The sequence below is a fragment of the Phocoena phocoena genome, chromosome 13 (genome assembly GCF_963924675.1).
Source record: "Phocoena phocoena chromosome 13, mPhoPho1.1, whole genome shotgun sequence".
Classification (NCBI taxonomy): domain Eukaryota; kingdom Metazoa; phylum Chordata; class Mammalia; order Artiodactyla; family Phocoenidae; genus Phocoena; species Phocoena phocoena.
In genome coordinates this window covers 73,493,264-73,511,791 of record NC_089231.1, presented here as the reverse complement: position 1 = coordinate 73,511,791, position 18,528 = coordinate 73,493,264, and the positions used below count along the sequence as shown (strand labels likewise).

At 46.2% G+C, this 18,528-nt stretch overlaps 1 protein-coding gene across 1 annotated transcript; it reads right to left on the bottom strand.

Annotated features, from left to right (window-relative positions):
• Window positions 1–1,504: 1,504 nt before the first annotated feature.
• On the bottom strand, window positions 1,505–18,287 carry LOC136132900 (2'-5'-oligoadenylate synthase-like protein). The gene is made up of 4 exons (XM_065889953.1): window positions 18,090–18,287; window positions 12,538–12,820; window positions 10,946–11,121; window positions 1,505–1,528 (listed from the first exon to the last, which is right to left on the bottom strand). The coding sequence occupies exons 1-4, from the start codon at window positions 18,285–18,287 to the stop codon at window positions 1,505–1,507; spliced, it is 681 nt and encodes a 226-aa protein (XP_065746025.1).
• Between the last annotated feature and the right edge of the window lie 241 nt (window positions 18,288–18,528).

Sequence of the window (18,528 nt, the reverse complement as noted above, 5' to 3'; positions counted from 1 at the left end):
GCATCTTTTCATGTATTTGTTGGCCATCTGTATGTATGTCTTCTTTGGAGAAATGTCTATTTAGGTCTTCTGCCCACACGAGCGGGTATTTGAACTGAGGTCAGCCAGACTCCAAAGTCTGTTCTTCACCACCGGAGGCCACACTCAAGGGCCTGATAGCCCCAGATGTCTGAAGAGCAACATCTGGAAGGTGCTGGGGGAGGGGAATGGTGGGCCGACCTCCAGCTGATCCTTTTAAGAAGGAATATAGGCCCAGCATTGCCAAGTCTTCTGATTTGTCAAGATAAAAATCTTTTCGTGATGGTTTTTATATTCAGGAAAAATCCAAAGGCGTATACTTTTCAGCCCATCTGTGGGCCTCATATGGCTGGTGGGCCCCCAGTTTGTAATCTCTGCTCCTTATTAGGGAGCCCCTGATTCTGCTTCTGCCTTCTGCTCTAAGCACCTCAGTCTTTTGCACACAACTGTAGTCCTTTGCCCCTCATCCCCTACCCTGACTCTCTCCCTGGATGGAGTACCCTTTGTTCTGAGTGTCTACATCCGTCCTTGGCTTTTAGGGCCCACCTCATGCCTTAATTTCTTCAAGGAATCTTCCTTGGTGACTTATGATGATGACATTTATTTTCCGATTCCACAGCCCCACAAAGACCTGGGTGTGAGTTCTGGCTCTGCTGCTTCTTAGCAGTGTGACCTTGGTTAATTCACTTTACCTCTCTGAGCCTCAATCTCCTCATCTGTAAAATGGGGATAGTAACAATAAAGATAATACTACTACTTGACCTTTCTATTTTATAGACTTGTCCCTGAACAAGTGCTATGCAAATCGTAAAGCACAATGTGAATAAAATAGATTATTATGTTCTTTACCTGTACTGTGGGTTTGGCATCACATTATAATATTATATGGCAGTTTTTTGTTTTCTGAGTATCTTCTCTGGTAATTCTATTTAGCAGTTTTGTGCAAGTTTGCTTCCATCTGGCAAGTTTCTTAAGGGTTGTGGCCACGTCTTATTTCTGAACCATTGTTGCCCCCTTGGTCACCCACCATCAACCCCAAGCCTGGTGCTGGCACAAAACACCTGATTGAATTGACTTGCCTGGGCTCAGCTTATGCAGAGAATGACTGAGAGCAAAGAATCCCAGTGATTCTTTGGTAGGTTATGGGAAGAAGAAAAAACAGGAAAACAAGAATTTGAAGATAAGGAACCTGAAGCTCAGACAGTTGAATAATTTCCCCAAGTTCACAGAGCTGGTAGGTGGTGCAGCCAGGCCTCAAACTGACACTAAAGTCCTCTTGGCTCCATCGACACAGAATTAAATACTATGCAGTTATCTCATTCTGAGCTTCAAGCTCCTGGCAGCACAGAGAGGAGCCATTACCTTCACGTTCCATCTGGGGACTGGGTTATCGTAGTTGTCATAGCAACAGTCCTGTTTCAGGCACTGGCAGGCCCTCTGAGCGACTATGTCCCATCTGTAGCCTTTTGCCACATTGTGGGTGGGGTCAGCCGGATCCAGGATGATAGGCCTGCAACACAGAGAGAAGGCGCCCAGGTTCTTTCTGGTTTGGAGGCCCACAAGCCAGAAAGAAACCTTCTTGGCAATCATCTGAGCATCTGCTATGTCCAGAGCCCAGGACTGTCAGTCTAGGAGGGCCCAAAAATATTGCCGGAGAGTAACAGAATGGAGAGGATTCTGTTTCCAAGAATTCCTCTTGGGCAGGGGTTTGCAAGGAATTTTTTTAGGGGTTTGCAAGGAATTTTTAGGGTGTACGGAGGGTGAGAGCTCCAAAGGCATGCTGGAACAGTAACAGCAGCCCACTCAGGCAGGTGGGCCTCAAGTTCAGAGCTTTCATTTTGCTGAACAGGCTACATAAGTGAGGCTTATGTAGAGGCTAGAGCTGCTGAATTGCTTTGGATGACAGTAACACCACCACCACTATTTACTGATGTTTACTGAGGCATGGGCTCAAACCCTATGTGAATTAACCTATTTTAATCCCTATAGCAATTCTATAAGGTAGGGCCTATGATGATGATGATGGTGATTTTCCCCCATTTTACAGATGAGGAAACTGAGGCACAGACCTCCCTAGGTTATCCCTAGGGATTCTTACCCATCTCCTCTGCCTCAACAGAGGAGAGGTTGGGCTGTCTCCAAGCATCTCTCCTCTAGGTAAATGTTGAATAAATACTTTAAAGAATATTGGCTTGAAGGGGGTCTAATAGCCTATTTGGGTTGCTTGGGGTGACCACATGTGCTGGATGGCAAGCCCATGATCAAGACCCGGCCCTTGTACTCCAGGAGCTTTTGACTTAGGTGGGAGCTGAGATTTTTATCTAAGTGACACAATGTGAGAGCAGGCTACTGACATGAACTAGACAACTTAGGCTCCATGTTCTCAACTCCCAACATCCCTGACTCCCTGAATGGTCCTGCCTCATTTAGAGTAATAACACGCTGACCTATAGGGTGGGGTCACCTGACCCAAAGTGACCCACCAGGTGACCTGATATGCAGGCCCTGTGCCCAGAGATCAGACTTGTTCCCTCTGGAGTTTGGACCAGGAATGATGGAGGTTCCTCATCAACTAGGAGTAAGAGGGGAGCCGAACAGGTGTGGAGAGAGAAGCAGTGAGAGGAAAGGGCGCACGTGGGCAGTAAGAGTGAGCAACAGAGAGAAGGGGAGTCTATAGATTTGCCTCAGGTCCCAGTGGTTTTCCAAGGTCAATTTTCTGGGCATCCTTACAATAAATCCTCTTTTCATTAGGAGGCCAGGTTTTTCTCCGTTGTAAAAAAAGACCCAACACTCACATAAGGGAATAATAAACAACCTTGCGATATTGCTTGCATTGACCTAAAACTTCTAATGTAAAGAGATGTCCCAGGCTGCGTTCCCCCAGAAGCAGATCCTAAGATCAGGATTTGAGTGCAAGTCATTCATTTGGAAGGAGATACCAGGAAGCACCAATAAGAGAGTGGGAAAGTGAGACAGGGAAGGGAAGGATGCCAGTAAAGGGTATGTGTCAAGGTGATTACCACTGTGAGCAACTGGGGGCTAGTCCCCCAGGCTGGACTCTGGGAAGTAGTAGAGAACATGTGTCCCAAAGAGAGTCCCTCCATCTGAGATGGGAGGGAGCTGAGGTATTTATACACCAACTTCCACCCGTCACTGGGGGAAGCTGAAAACCCACAGGCAAAGGGACGCAGGTGCTGACAGCTGGAGGTTGAACCAGCCTTCCTGGAAACAGTAAAGGTCCAGGGGATACGAATGGGTACAGGCAGCATGTGCTACAACATTTATCTGGCATCTACCATAGGCTAGATACTGTAGGCCCTTTACAAATATTTTGTCTGACTCTCCCAACAGTCCTGCATGTTTGGTGCCAATTATTCCTGTTTTACAGATGAGGAATAGAGATGAGAAAATGGTGGAGCTGGGCTTACACTTGGGTCTCCCTGGTTCTTTCCAGTTTCCCGTGCTGTCACTAAAAAGCTAAGGTAGCTTAGCTTTTCTGAAATGTTTTTCTGAAATGGTCTTCTGAGGGCAAGAGGGCTAAGGTAGGGTGGGGTGGTGGCTCGAGGAACAAGGAAAAGGCTTATAGCCTCTAAGGTCCTTGCAATTTTGAAAGGCAGTCAACTTGAGATGTCAAGTGTGTCAGGGTGAGATATCAGCTTTCCTACTTAATAAAGCCCACCCAGAAAACTCGATACCACCTTTCCCTTAATTCTCTTTCTTTTCTCTTTGAGATGTGGTTGGCATGCAGTGATCTAGTACCTCTCTTTTTTGAGCTGTTTTCTGACAAAGTCCTCAATGATCGGGTTCTGGAACGTGTAGTAGTTGGTCCAGTAGATACAGAGTAACTTATACTGCTGAAGCAGTCTCATCACGGTGGCCAGGCCGCTGTCCAACCCGAAACATGCCTCCTCCTGAGTACCCACTTCCCAGGCATAGATGGTCAGTAGCTCAAGGGCATAGAGAGGGGGTAGCTCAGCCCTAAGGCACCAGGATTTCACGCACTGTTGAAAGACATGGGAAGAGAGAGCGAGACCCCAAGATTCCTTATAAGGATGACATTGAACCAGAAACCAGAAAAGTCCACGTTGTGGTCCCAGCTCTGCTACCTAATGGCTGCGTAGTCTTGACCAAGTCACTTTCCCTCTCTGGCCCTAAATGGGTTTCTCCATTTTAGAATTAAGCAGCTGGGTTACTCCAGTTGGTTTCAAACTGTGCTTGACATAACTCCCGGAAATGGAGTGATAAAGGGGTGTCCCAAGGAGTGAGCAGGTTGGGCTCTGTCATCAGCACTCCAGCCTAAGCAGCTCCATTTTAATCTATTTAGGCTTCTGAAAGATTTTTTTTTTTTTTTTTTTTTTGCGGTACGCGGGCCTCTCACTGTTGTGGCCTCTCCCGCTGCGGAACACAGGCCCCAGACACGCAGGCTCGGCGGCCATGGCCCACGGGCCCAGCCGCTCCGCGGCACGTGGGATCCTCCCAGACCGGGACACGAACCCGCGTCCCCTGTATCGGCAGGCGGACTCCCAACCACTGCGCCACCAGGGAAGCCCCCTTAAAGATTTCTTTTAAAGAAAAGTCTTAGCTAAAGAGAAACAAAATAGTATGTGTGTGTTGGGGGACTATAGGACTAGGTAATAGCTGAGAATCCATGGTGAACATTAGGGTTGCCTCTCTAACAGGCGTTTCTTCCTTCCCCATTGTATAGTAGCCATGCTGTTTGGATGGAATTGACCCAATCCTCCTCTCCAGGGTTGGCCCTGACTGGATAGGGTCACCAGTATAAACCTATTCCCCTTGCCAAGTGATTGGTTCAAGAGAAGCTTTGTAATCTAAGTTGGCTTAATTTGAGTCAAGCCTAGTTCTTTTGTTCAGTGGTTGAAAGAAGAGAAGTCCTCTCTTGTATGTGGATGTGAGGGCAGGAACAGATGTGGCCATTTTGCCACCATGAGGGAAGCCAGCCTGTGGACCAAGGTGACATATAGAATTGAGAGACGCTGAGAGTATTATAGAGAAACTGAGCTGGAGCATTCATCAAACAATGCCTGAAGCCTCCTCTCCACTGCTGTGGGTTTTCTCACATAAGCTGATAATTCTCTTTATTGGTTAAGCTAGTTTGAGTTGGTTTTTCTGTTTTTCTGTTACTTGAAAAAGAAAGCATCTTAACGGATACCAGTCACCTCCTGTCTAAAGAACCTCTCTAACATTGAGCTAGGAAATGAAAATTTCTGTCAAACCTCCAGCTATTTGGTTTGTGGAAGCAAAATTGACATCTTGTCCTGTGGCCATTATAAATAAGTTTTATATCACACCCCTCAAAAAGACAAAAACCCACTTTGACCTTGAAACAAACAGAAACGAGGCCATCTGGTCTAGTTCCAGTCCCCAAAATAAATGAAACCTGTGCCTTTCCTGAAACTAACAAAAACAACTTTATCCTTGACTTTAAAATGTTTTTAATTGATTTCAAACTTATTTATACATTAATGAATTTGTTTTTGTAACATTTTGTGAATTCACATCTCACAAAGCTGTAAATCTTAACTAATAAAATTATAGTTTTGTTAAGAATGTAAACTCATGACAAGACAATTTATTTTCTCCAATACTAGTGAAATTTTACTAGCGAGATTCTTAAAATTTACATGACAAAGAAAATGCAGAATGCCTGTGATCATAAGATGTAAGCCTTAGGAAAAATGAGCCATTCATTTCTTTTAGGACTTTTGATAGACTATTTAATGGTACATTAAAAAAAAAAAAAAGAGCAAACCAGAAGAAAAGATGTATGTTCCCTTCCAGTGCTGATTTATGTTAGTGATGCTCTGATTTCTTCATATTTTGGATTTCTCTGACTTTTGCGAAGTTGCAATACTTCATGACCTTTCTAGATCTGATAAGCATGTGAGAAATTTGCTGTTTTTCCACCATCAACAGAGATGAACTATAAACCTAGTAATCTTGGTAATCGTTTTTTCTTTAAACGCCTATTATATATATTTTTTTATTGGATTAAGCCTTTCCTTCTGCAGTCTGATTCCCTTGCAACTTCTCTGCAAGTTCTTATTTAATGAATGACTTTTTACCTCTTGTTTCTGGTTGCAGCTGGAGGTTCCACTGAGACTGTTCCAAAACTGAGTAAACTGTGTTGCCTGAGAAATGCGCCCCATGGGCTGTTTACATTCAGACTTGCCCCTTTTTTCAATTCCGAGGGTGAATCTTGTATGACAATAGCTTTTATTCTTCTGATGTTTCTCTCCTCCCTCCCCACCTCTACTCTGTTTTTATTTCTGATTCTAGATTGTCTGATTCTTGGACAAGTCTGATTCTGGTTCTTGTACCTATTTGCATGGGGCCACTTACGTCCCCACTGATGACTACAATCGGTGACTCTGCTTTTATGGTTTGACCATCTGGTGGTCTCTGTCGGGAGACGGATGACAGGAAGTTATTCTCTGCTGAGTGGCAGTTGATGAGAGTTTGATTGTATTTTGTGTTTCTCTCTCTCTCTCTCTCTCTCTCTCTCTCTCTCTCTCTCGCTCTCGCTCTTGCTCTCGCTCTCTCTCTCGCTCTCTTTTGGTCTGTTTGTCTTGAGTATTCAGATATCTCCTGGGAGCCCTGTTATTGTTGTCTTGTATGCCATTATGAATTTAAATCACTCAAAAATTGGGGGGTAGGGGTGTGGTGTGTGCACGCACACACATATGATTCCTGGAAAACAGCCCTGTAAAATTAGGAGCTGATGGACTGTTAGATTTTATGCTGTGTTTATTTTGGACCCGTAATTAAAATAGTAAAATCACAGCTGCCAATTCTTTTTGTTTTTATGTATGTAAATGAAAAAAAAAAGGATTTCATAAAAGAATGGTCTGATTACAATATAATCTATCTGCCAGCAAATCTCTTCCCCCCAACTCCACTATGGGAAATTTATGAAGTGTAATAAATTCGTGGATAAAGACTCATATGGCCACCGAAGGGGACTGAGTCAGAATTTCACCAGAATCTTTTATTTCAGAAGTAGGCAACTTCGTAAGAGCAGATTGCTTAACAAAATGAGAATTAATTACTCAGGTTAATGTTCTATTGATGACTATGTGAGAGAAAACAAAAAACCCTTTCTTTCTTACTATCCTACCCTCAATACACGGAAATACATGTGCAAACTAAGATACATTCTGTAAATGATATATTATTCCAATTGACACCTCAGAATTTAAAAAATCCCTATAAAAATTCCTATTATAGGCCTTCCCTGGTGGCGCAGTGGTTGGGAGTCTGCCTGCCGATGCAGGGGACACGGGTTCGTGCCCCGGTCCGGGAGGATCCCACATGCCGCAGAGTGGCTGGGTCCGTGAGCCACGGCCACTGAGCCTGCGCGTCCAGAGCCTGTGCTCCGTGGCAGGAGAGGCCGCGGCGGTTAGAGGCCCGCGTACCGCAAAAAAAAAAAAAAAAAAATTCCTTTTATAGATTATGAACTAACTAATCCTCAGGAAAACAAAGATAATTATTCTGTAAAATAATAGCATATGTAAATTGGCCTTGCTTATAAAACTATTCAGAATGATGGCTTAATATTCACAAAGTGTCTTTATTAAGTTCCTTTTCAGGAATATGTAGCGTTTACATACGTTCAAAAAATCTGTCCTTCTTCCCACCAGGATAGAATTAGATAAATCAAGAATAAATCAGAACTTTCCTGGTGGCTCAGTGGTTAAGAATCCGCCTGCCAATGTAGGGGACACGCGTAGGAGCCCTGGTCCAGGAAGATCCCACATGCCACATAGCAACTAAGCCTGTGCGCCACAACTACTGAGCCTGCGCCCTGGAGCCTGCGAGCCACAACTACTGAAGCCCGCGCGCCTAGAGTCCGTGCTCCACAATAAGAGAGGCCACCGCAATGAGAAGACCGCGCACCGCAACGAAGAGTAGCCCCAGCTCGCCGCAACTAGAGAAAGCCCACGGGTAGCAACGAAGACCCAACGCAGCCAAAAATAAATAAATAAATTTAGTTTTTTTAAAAAAAGAATAAATCAAATGTATAAGTAAACTTGTATTCATGTCAGAAATCTCATCCAATTAGGTATGATAATCCCACGGTTAAGAATCAGACACAGGGAATTCCCTGGTGGTCCAGTGGGTAGGACTCATCCTTTCACTGCAGGGGGCACGGTTCCATCCCTGTTAGGGGAACTAAGATCCCGCATGCCGCGTGGCACGGCCAAAAAGGAAAAAAAGGATCAGACAGAAAAGGACAAATATTGTATGACTCCACTTATAAGAGGTCCCTAGAGCGGTCAAGTTCATAGAGATAGAAAGTAGAATAGAGATTACAGGGCTGGAGGGAGGGTAGAATGGGAGGTTATTGTTTAATGGGTATAGTTTCTGTTTTGGATGATAAAAAAAAGTTCTGGAAATAATGGTGATATTTACACAACATTGTGAATGTAATTAATGCCACTGACTTGTACACTTAAAATGGCAAAAGACAAAAAACCCTCCAAAACAAAACAAAAAAACAACCAAACAAAACACTTATGTCAGAAGCTCAGCCAAAACACTGGGGAAAGCCCCATCTTTTTCCCAAAATGGAACTGAATTAAATACTTCAAAAGATAGAACATAAACATCCGCTTGTTGGTAAATTAAAACACAAAAGAAATCAAGGACAGCTCTTCACATGGGGAAATGATGCTCAAAAGTCCCTCTTGGAAACTGATACCGTTGCAAGGCTTATGAAAGCCCAGAATTATAGATAGTCAAAGTAACACTTTTTGGTTTGTCATGAGCATGCACAAACTTGGGCATCTCTGAGATCAGTGATATTCGTACAGTTAAGATTTGGTGAATAGAACCCAGAGAAGCTCACTTACATGTTCCTTGGTCCCTGACTCCAGTAGATGAGTTGGTAAGAATCATAAAATAATTTTGAACCATGAAAGTGAACAACAACTCCTGTGATGTTACGTTTCCAGACAAAAATGAACTATCAACCATTTTAGCATCACGGGATTCTAGTTTTGTTTAACATACAATATGAACTCTTTGTGTCCTTAAGTATTGATCAACAAACACATCTTGTAACACTTAGCTAAATAAAAGTTCTCAAATAAAAGAAAACATCAAATTAATAATACTGAATCAGGGACTTTCCTGGTGGCACAGTGGTTAAGAATCCGCCTGCCAATGCAGGGGACACGGGTTCGAGCCCTGGTCAGGGAAGATCCCACATGCCGCGGAGCAACTAAGCCCATGCGCCACAACTACTGAGCCTGCGCCCTGGAGCCTGCGAGCCACAACTACTGAAGCCCGTGCGCCTAGAGCCCGTGCTCTGCAACAAGAGAAGCCACTGCAATGAGAAGCCCGCGCACCGCGACGAAGAGTAGCCCCCGCTCGTCTGCAACTAGAGAAAGCCTGGGCGCAGCAACAAAGAACCAACACAGCCAAAAATAAATAAATAAATAAATAATAATACTGAATCAGAAAACTGTTTCAAAAAACCATATGCAGACAAATTCTTGTCTTAGAGGCAGAAACTTCTGGGGGTTTTTTGTTTGCTTGTTTGTTTGTTTTGGGGCACATGGGGATCTTGGTTCCCTGACTAGGAATCAAACCTGTGCCTCCTGCAGTGGAAGCATGGAGTCTTAACTACTGGACCGCCAGGGAAGTCCCTTAGTGGCAGAGACTTGAACAAAGAAAGGGCTATAGAAGTAAAGCTGATACGTTGTTCTGCGGACATTACAATAAATGTGCAAGTCATATACAGGAAGAAAACACTTTGTACACTTAGACAGACAGACAAACAAAGCAAACAGATCATTTTGTTGAGTTCTAGCTCTCCAAATCCACAAAACCTTGGATCAATTCCTCTTAAGTGACTGACTGACCAAAAAAACCAATTTCATTCTTGGCTTCGGTGATGCTAACATCTGAAGATACATCACAACCTTGGTAGAAGTGATAATCATGTAAGAAAATGACTGCTTTTCCACCATAAACATACCAACTATAAACTAACTTTGGTAATATTCTGAGTTTTATCTTTAAATACTTTTTTTTTTCTTTTTGGACTGGACTGGTCTTTCTAAAATCTGACCCTTACCTTTTTTTTTAAAAATAAGAAAGCATCTTTTTTCTTTCTTTCTCATTTTTTGTTTGTTTCTGAGTCTTCCTTTCATAAGTTCAGATGACATGCTCATCTGGGTAGTTTGAAATATACCTGGTACCATGCAGACATCATATGTGAAATCTAAAAAGTAGCTGCTGTGGATGTACTCACTCAGTAATGATCATGAGACTCAGGAACTCAATCATTTGGAGGGGGAATTGGTGCAGTGTGGAATTAAACGAATTTTTCCGCTTGTTAGTCCTTACTCAGCTGAGATTAATGTCCAGAGAGCCCAGAGAAGTTGGCCTTAGCCAGCACTGGACTTTAGCTGGACCATTACAAGCACTCGTTCTTCGAAATACAGTACGTTCCTTATTTCTCTCCTTCCTCCTCTGTTTCTTTCTCCTCCCCCTCCTCTCCTTCCTCCTTCTTCATCTGCATCTTCTGCCAGGTTCACATTTTAAAAGGTGAGCCTTGGGCTTCCCTGGTGGCGCAGTGGTTGAGAGTCCGCCTGCCGATTCAGGGGACACGGGTTCGTGCCCCGGTCCGGGAAGATCCCACATGCCGCGGAGCGGCTGGGCCCGTGAGCCATAGCCGCTGAGCCTGCGCGTCCGGAGCCTGTGCTCCGCAACGGGAGAGGCCACAGCAGTGAGAGGCCCGGTACCGCAAAAAAAAAAAAAAAAAAAAGGTGAGCCTTCTCTCGCACCCCACCTCCATTGCCTCTTGGTGCAGTTTCCCGAGATGACAGATATGGTTCCTGCCTTTTTCTTCCCCTCCCTCCTCCATCTTCCGCTCCTGCCCCCAGCCTGGCAGCCTCCTCACCTCCAGGTACCAGTGTTTTACCAGCCGCAGGAGGCTCTTCAGCTTGGCGGGCCGGTGTTTCACGAAGTTTCTCTGCAGCTCGCTGAAGGATGGGGAGAAATGTCCAGGGGAACCGCAGGCCTTAATCAGACTCACATAGACCTCTGGGGAGGGATGAGCGTTGGGAACAGAAGGCCCTGAAGAGAGAGGAGGCGAAGGGGAGAGAGTGAGGGCTCAGGAAGCCCCAGGTTGCTGACTACTCCATGGGGGAGAGACTGGTAATTATTGGAGTATCTCTCCAGGGAGACCTGGGACCACATAGCTTAAGAGACTAACAGTTTGCCTTCTTGGTTGTCCTTCTGGAGAATCAAAAGTGAGTTTTCCAGAAACAGACTCACAGGCATAGAGAACAGACTTATGGTTACCAAAGGGGGAGGGTGGGTGGGGGAGGGATGGATTGGGAGTTTGGGATCAGTAGATGCAAACTATTATACATAGGATGGAGAAACAACAAAGTCCTACTGTACAGCACAGGGAACTAGATTCAATATGCTGTGATAAAACATAATGGTGTATATTATGGATAACTGACTCACTTTGCTGTACAGCAGAAATTAACACAACATTGTAAATCAACTAGACTTCAATAAAATACATTTTTTTAAAGTGGGTTTTCTATTCCTCAGGCTACTCAAGGACTATTGTCCTCTCTTGATGTGCCCAACACCCTCAGTTTCCCTTAATGTCTGTTTTGGATCTCTCAGCGATTTATATGAAGCTTCCATCACTATAGGGAAGGACTAATTCCATATAAGAAAGCTGGGCTCAGAGAGCACGTTTGCTGAAGGGTGGGGCGTACATCACTAACACTAATGCCTCCCACTGTCTCTTTCTGGCTCAGATGGGATCCCAATTCTGACACTTTCTCCATGGAGCAACTCCCAGCAGCCACTCTAGTTAAGAGGAGCCAGTGCACCAGATGAAAGCTGGATCATCTGAGCTTGTAGCTGATACCGTTACTAGTGCCATCGGTGCTCCTGGGAAGCAGCTCTCAGCCAATGGCCAGCAGAAGCTGGTGGATGAAACACTCAACCACCCACTTGGGAGACGTGCTCTGCACTTTTCCCAGAGCTCTGCAGGGCACAAGCCCAGCTGCTCAGCACGGTGACTAGTTCAACCTGCATCTTGTCGTGCTCCCCGCCTTCCATCTCACTCCCCTGCTTCCCCACCAGCATCTCCTGGGACTGCTTATCCTCACATCCCTGTCTCAGGCTCTGCTTCCGGGAAAGCACAGACAATGACAGGCCCCTGCCCCTGGGGTAAATGTTTCAGAAGCTCCCAGGGCTGCTCTTACTCCTTCCCCTCCATGGCTCTCACTTCCTCTCCAATCATATATTTATCTGCGTGATTCTTTGATAAATCTGTTTCCTAAGTTGAGCCACAGGACAGCCAGAGTTGAGTCAGTCCCAGGCACTGTGGTCACCCAGCACCCAGCACAGGACGTGGGTTGAATGGGTGAATACAGGTGTCTGCACGTGGTCACGAAGGAGAGGTGAGGAAGCTGCGGGTCCCCCGGGAGGGTGGTCGTGTGAGTCTGGTGGGCTTCCGCTTACCAAGGACCATGTAGGCCGGCACGATGGTGACAGTGATGGGCTCCGCAGTCTCCCAGGACTGGATGGTGAAGGCGACAGCAGAGTGGACTCCCTGGACCAGCCTCAGGTCCTGGAGCTGGAGGCTCAGGAGGTCCTGGCAATACCTGAGCTTTTTACATAGCAGGCTCAGAATGTCGTCGTGGTGCCTGGCCTCCTCCTGGAAGCTGTGGAAACCACTCAGGAGCATCACCAGCTCCACCTCTGAGCTGTCCCTGAGCACTGTGCCGTTCCCGAAGGAGCCCACCTGCAGAACACAAGAGTCCCGTCACCCCGAGGCCACTGCCTGGACCAGGCAATCCCTGATGCTCTTTTCACGGATGATCGCCACCGCCCTGAGGGATGGGCGGGGAGTATTTCCTTTTTTAAAAATTATTTATTTATTTATTTTGGGCTGCATTGGGTCTTCTTTGCTGCGTGCGCGGGCTTTCTCTAGCTGTGGTGAGCGGGGGCTACTCTTCATTGCGGTGCACGGGCTTCTCATTGCGGTGGCTTCTCTTGTTGCGGAGCACAGGCTCTAGGCGTGCTGGTTTCAGTAGTTGTGGCACGCAGGCTCAGTAGTTGTGGCTCGGTGCCTCTAGAGCGCAGGCTCAGTAGCTGTGGCGCACGGGCTTAGTTGCTCCGCAGCATGTGGGATCTTCCCTGACCAGAGATCGAACCCGTGTCCCCTGCATTGGCAGGCAGATTCTTAACTACTGTGCCACCAGGGAAGTCCGGGTGGGGAGTATTAACATCCCTTCTTTACAGGAGACAAAGCGGGGATGTGGAGAGGCAAGCCTCTCGTCCAGGGTCACACAGTGGGTGCTTCCAACCAGGCAGCCAGACTCCACAGCCCACGCTTCTTATTTACTCCACTGCCTCGCTTCCAAGACTCAGCCTTATCTGCAGAGTGATCCCCACTCCAAGGGAACAGTCATCCTCCACAGGGTGGTGGTTGGAGGATTCTGGCGGGGGCGGATGTCTGAATAATTTCATGACATTAAAAAGGGGGGCACAGGGACTCCGCCCCCCCCAATGCAGGGTGCCCAGGTTTGATCCCTGGTTGGGGAACTAGATCCTGCGTGCATGCCGCAGCTAAGAAGTCTGCATGCCAAATAAGATCCCGCCTGCGGCAACTCAGACCTGGCACAGCCTAAATTAATAAATAAATGAATAAATATCTAAAAAATAAAATAAAATAAAAATAAAAAGGGGGGAACAGGATTGCCTGGTGGATGAGAACCGCGGGCTGGGGAACGGGGCCGCCTGACCTTGACCTCGCCCCGTGCCCCTGTTTCTCAGTTGCATCATCCTCTGAACGCTGCTCATCTGGAACCTCAGAGTAATGACGGCACGTGAGTCACCGGCTGATTGGGAGGATTCGACAAGACAATGTGTGCCAAGGGCTTGCCGTGGTGCCTGGCACACAGGAAGTCAGCAATATATCTCTCTCCCTTCTCCTGCTCTACTCGACTTAGATCATCTCTTCTGCTGCCTGGAGTTCAGCTTCCCCATCTGAATTGAAGGAGCCTGAGCTGGATGATTCTGAAAGGGTCTTTTTGATGTTCTGAGATCCTAAACTTGCTCTCCAGCGCTGTGGCCTCCGGTATACAAAGTCTCCCAACTCTCTGGCCTTCTCTCTTTCTCACTCCAGGTCGGGAGGTGGAATTGCCAGGGATGCCTCAGACCTCAGGTCGGCTACCTCTGATGGTGGGTGGAGTCAAGGAACATTGATGATGACCCAGCTGCCGCCAGTTGAGCCCTCGCTGTGCCTGGCACCACTGAAAGCCCTTTATACACACAATGTCTTTTAATCCTCACCCCCATTAACTGAGGTGGGGGGACTAGTATAATTATCCCCATTGTACACATGAGAAAAGGAAGGCAGTTGGGGGTTAATCAACTTGCCATGGGCTCACAGCCAGGACTGATAGTCACAGTCAGATAGAGGGTCAGAACACCAGGTGTGGTGGTTCTACCTCTTTCTTCCCTGTGACCCAAGTCTACGTGGCAGGCCCTGCTTCTGTGCAGGAGTCCGCCATCTTTTGTTTCCTCTTCCTTTCCCATTTTCTTTCTCCACCTGCGTTCGGACTCAGCATTTCTGCCCTGTGTGAGAGGGCTGGGAATGGCACTCTGGGTGCGGATGAAGAGCACATCCCGCTGAAGGCTGTGCCTGTGCTGCCCTTCCCACCTTTTCCAGTGGTAAGATACAGGCAGAGAGGGAAGAGCGTTCTAGAACAGGCTTCATGACTTGCTTCAGTCCAAACCTATTCAAACCCAAGGACAAGCATTCACTCTTATGGACCAGCACAGCTCACCAGATTTTCAGGGGTGGGGGGAGGGTTTAAAGCCCAAATAAAGTGTTAATTTCTCGTTGGCCAGGGGGCACAAGCCGCCCACACAGGGTGGGCAGGTAGCTCCCTCAGCATCCAAACTCCCTCTGTGGGGAAATGAAACCCACGGGGTCATTTGGAGGAAAGGTGCAGTTTCAATACACCCATACAAAGGGAGTAGAATCATAAGATTTATTACTTTCAAAAATAGATAACTGGGCTTCCCTGGTGGCGCAGTGGTTGAGAGTCCGCCTTCTGATGCAGGCGACACGGGTTCGTCCCCCGGTCTGGGAAGATCCTACGTGCCGCGGAGCGGCTGGGCCCATGAGCCATGGCCGCTGAGCCTGCACGTCCAGAGCCTGTGCTCCGCAACGGGAGAGGCCACAACAGTGACAGGCTCGCATACCACAAAAAAAAAAAAAAAAGGAGAGAGAGATAACTGATGAGAACCTACTGTATAGCACAGGGAACTCTACTCAATGCTCTGTGGTGACCTAAATGAGAAAGAAATCTAAAAAGGAGGGGTATATGTATACGTATAACTGATTCACTTTGCTGTACAGCAGAGACTAACACAACATTGTAAAGCAGCTATACTCCAACCAAAATTAATTAAAAAAATTTTTTTTAATGATTTATTACTTACAGATCCCAGAAGCAAGGGGACACAGTGAGCCGGGGGAAGGGCAGTCTTCCACCCCAGGTCACAAGCCAGCAGGAGATAGAGCAGGGTAGCAAGCACCTAGTACTTACAAGGTGATTGGGGCAGAGGTTACTAACTTTTCACAGGCTTAACTCTAAGTGGTTTTTTTTAAACACCTTTATTGGAGTATAATTGCTTTACAATGGTGTGTTTCTGCTTTATAACAAAATGAATCAGTTATACATATACATATGTTCCCACATCTCTTCCCTCTTGCATCTCCCTCCCTCCCACCCTCCCTATCCCACCCCTCTAGGTGGTCACAAAGCACCGAGCTGATCTCTCTGTGCTATGCGGCTGCTTCCCACTAGCTATCTATTTTACGTTTGGTAGTGTATATATCCCACTAGCTATCTATTTTACGTTTGGTAGTGTATATATGTCCATGCCACTCTCTCACTTTGTCACAGCTTACCCTTCCCCATCCCCATATCCTCAAGTCCATTCTCTAGTAGGTCTGTGTCTTTATTCCCATCTTACCCCTACGTTCTTCATGACCTCCTATTTTTTTATTTCTTAGATTCCATATATATGTGTTAGCATATGGTATTTGTGTTTCTCTTTTTGACTTACTTTACTCCGTATGACAGACTCTAGGTCCATCCACCTCGCTACAAATAACTCAATTTCGTTTCTTTTTATGGCTGAGTAATATTCCATTGTATATATGTGCCACATCTTCTTTATCCATTCACCTGTTGATGGACACTTAGGTTGCTTCCATGTCCTGGCTATTGTAAATAGAGCTGCAATGAACATTTTGGTACATTACTCATTTTGAATTATGGTTTTCTCAGGGTATATGCCCAGTAGTGGGATTGCTGGGTCGTATGGTAATTCTATCTGTAGTTTTTTAAGGAACCTCCATACTGTTCTCCATAGTGGCTGTATCAATTTACATTAAAAAAAATTTTTTTTAAACCCTCTTAGCTCTACATTTAAAAAAAGTTTTATTTATTTATGTTTTTTGGCCACACAGTGCGGCATGCAGAACTTCCCTGACCAGGGATCGAAACTGTGCCTGCTGCAGTGGAAGCTCAGAGTCTTAACCACTGGACCACCAGGGAAGCCCACTCAGTGGTTATATTAAAAGGTTCCACCGGGGAAGGCAAAGCAGGAACCTGTGGGGATACCCTAAACCTATCTAAAAGTCCAGACTCTGAACATTTGGTGTTAGTAGGGTCACCATACTGTAAAATGCCTAGGCAGCCACTCAGAAAAACAAAATCGTTTTCCTCAAAAGTTGTTTTCCTCATCACACCTTTCTAGTTTTGACCTTCTTGCATTATTATCCTAGCTAGGACAGGAGGTGACATGATGCAGCTGCAGGAAGGGCTTGGGGAAAAAAAGCTCAGTGAGGGCAGCCTGGAGTGGAGTAAGAGATCCTGGTTGAAATCCCAGCTTCACTACTAGCTGTGCGACCTTGGGCAAGTACCTCACCTCTCTGAGCTTCCATTAAAAAAAATTTCCATTATCAGAAACTTTAAACAGAAAAATAGAAAGAGCATACAATGAACACTTATACATCCACCCAGATTCAACGAGTCTAAACTCTGCCATATTTGCTTCAACTAAGCCACTTTAAAGTAATTTACAGACGCTAAGGACCATCGTCCCTAAGTACTTTAGCATTTGTGTCCAACAAAAGAGAACATTTTTTCCCATAACCACAAAACTATTTTGCCTCAAAGAAAAACAGTTCCCTGGGACTTCCCTGGTGGTCCGGTGGTAAAGAGTCAACTTTCCAATGCAGGGAACTCGGGTTCAATCCCTGGTCAGGGAACGAAGATCCTTCATGCTGCAGGGCAACTAAGCCCGCGTGCCACACTAGTGAGCTCCCACGCCTCAACAAGAGAGCCCGTGTGCCGCAAACTACAAAGCCCACACACCCTGGAGCCCACGCGCCACAACTAGAAAGAGAAAACCCGCACGCCACAACTAGAGAGAAGCCCGAGCCCGCACACTGCAACAAAAGATCCCGCATTGCCACAACTAAGACCTGACGCAGCCAAGAAAATAAATAAATAAAATAAATAAATATTTTTTAAAAATTCCCTTATATATATTATTTAACATTCTGGCCATATTGAAATTTCCCCAATTGTTCCCAAATTATATTTTACAGATGGTCCATTCACACCAAGATCCAATCAGAGACCTTGCATTGCATTTGGTCATTATGGATCTTAAATCACTGAGTTTCCATTCTGCTCATCTGTAAAATGGGAAAAGAATAGTACATACCTCACAGGGTACACAAATTAGACATAATACATGTTAAGGGGTTAGGCTAGTGCATCCAAAATGTACACTATTATTATTAGCTTCCTTACTGGACTTGCTCTGCTCAAGGCAGCAGTGCATTGGGATGGAGTGTCTTGAGATGTCAGTAGCATGGGCTAGAGATAATGAGGCAACAGGTCCTAGCATCCTCAGGGATGTAGACCCACAAGCTGCATTTTGCCCAGCCCTGGCCTGGGGATGGAGGGAACCAGTCTCACCTTGACCACCTTCAGCACCCCCAATTCCTGGTCCAGCCCATGCTCCCCTTGGAAGCTCTGCTCCCTCAGGAACTGCTCCACGGTCTGCACAGTCTCCAGCACCTCTTTTTTCCACTTCTGGCTGGGATGCAGGCAGTCAGCCACAAAGGAGTTCAGCCTGGAAGCTGGGGTGACAAACAGCTCCGGGGGCACTGCCATCTCTGTCTTGAGAGTACCACTGGTGGCTAGATATATACCCACACACCTACCCAGCTCCTGGCACACACACTCTTCTTTAAGGGGACTCCTCCTCAGCTGACCTCCAGCACCCTGTGGAATAAAGGACCAGAGTGGAGAGGAAACAAGGGTGTCTGGCTGACCAGGGGATCCTCTTCCTGGAGGCCGTTCACTGCAGCTGGGGTACTGAGGGACACTGGGTGAAACCACCCTCACAGGCGGG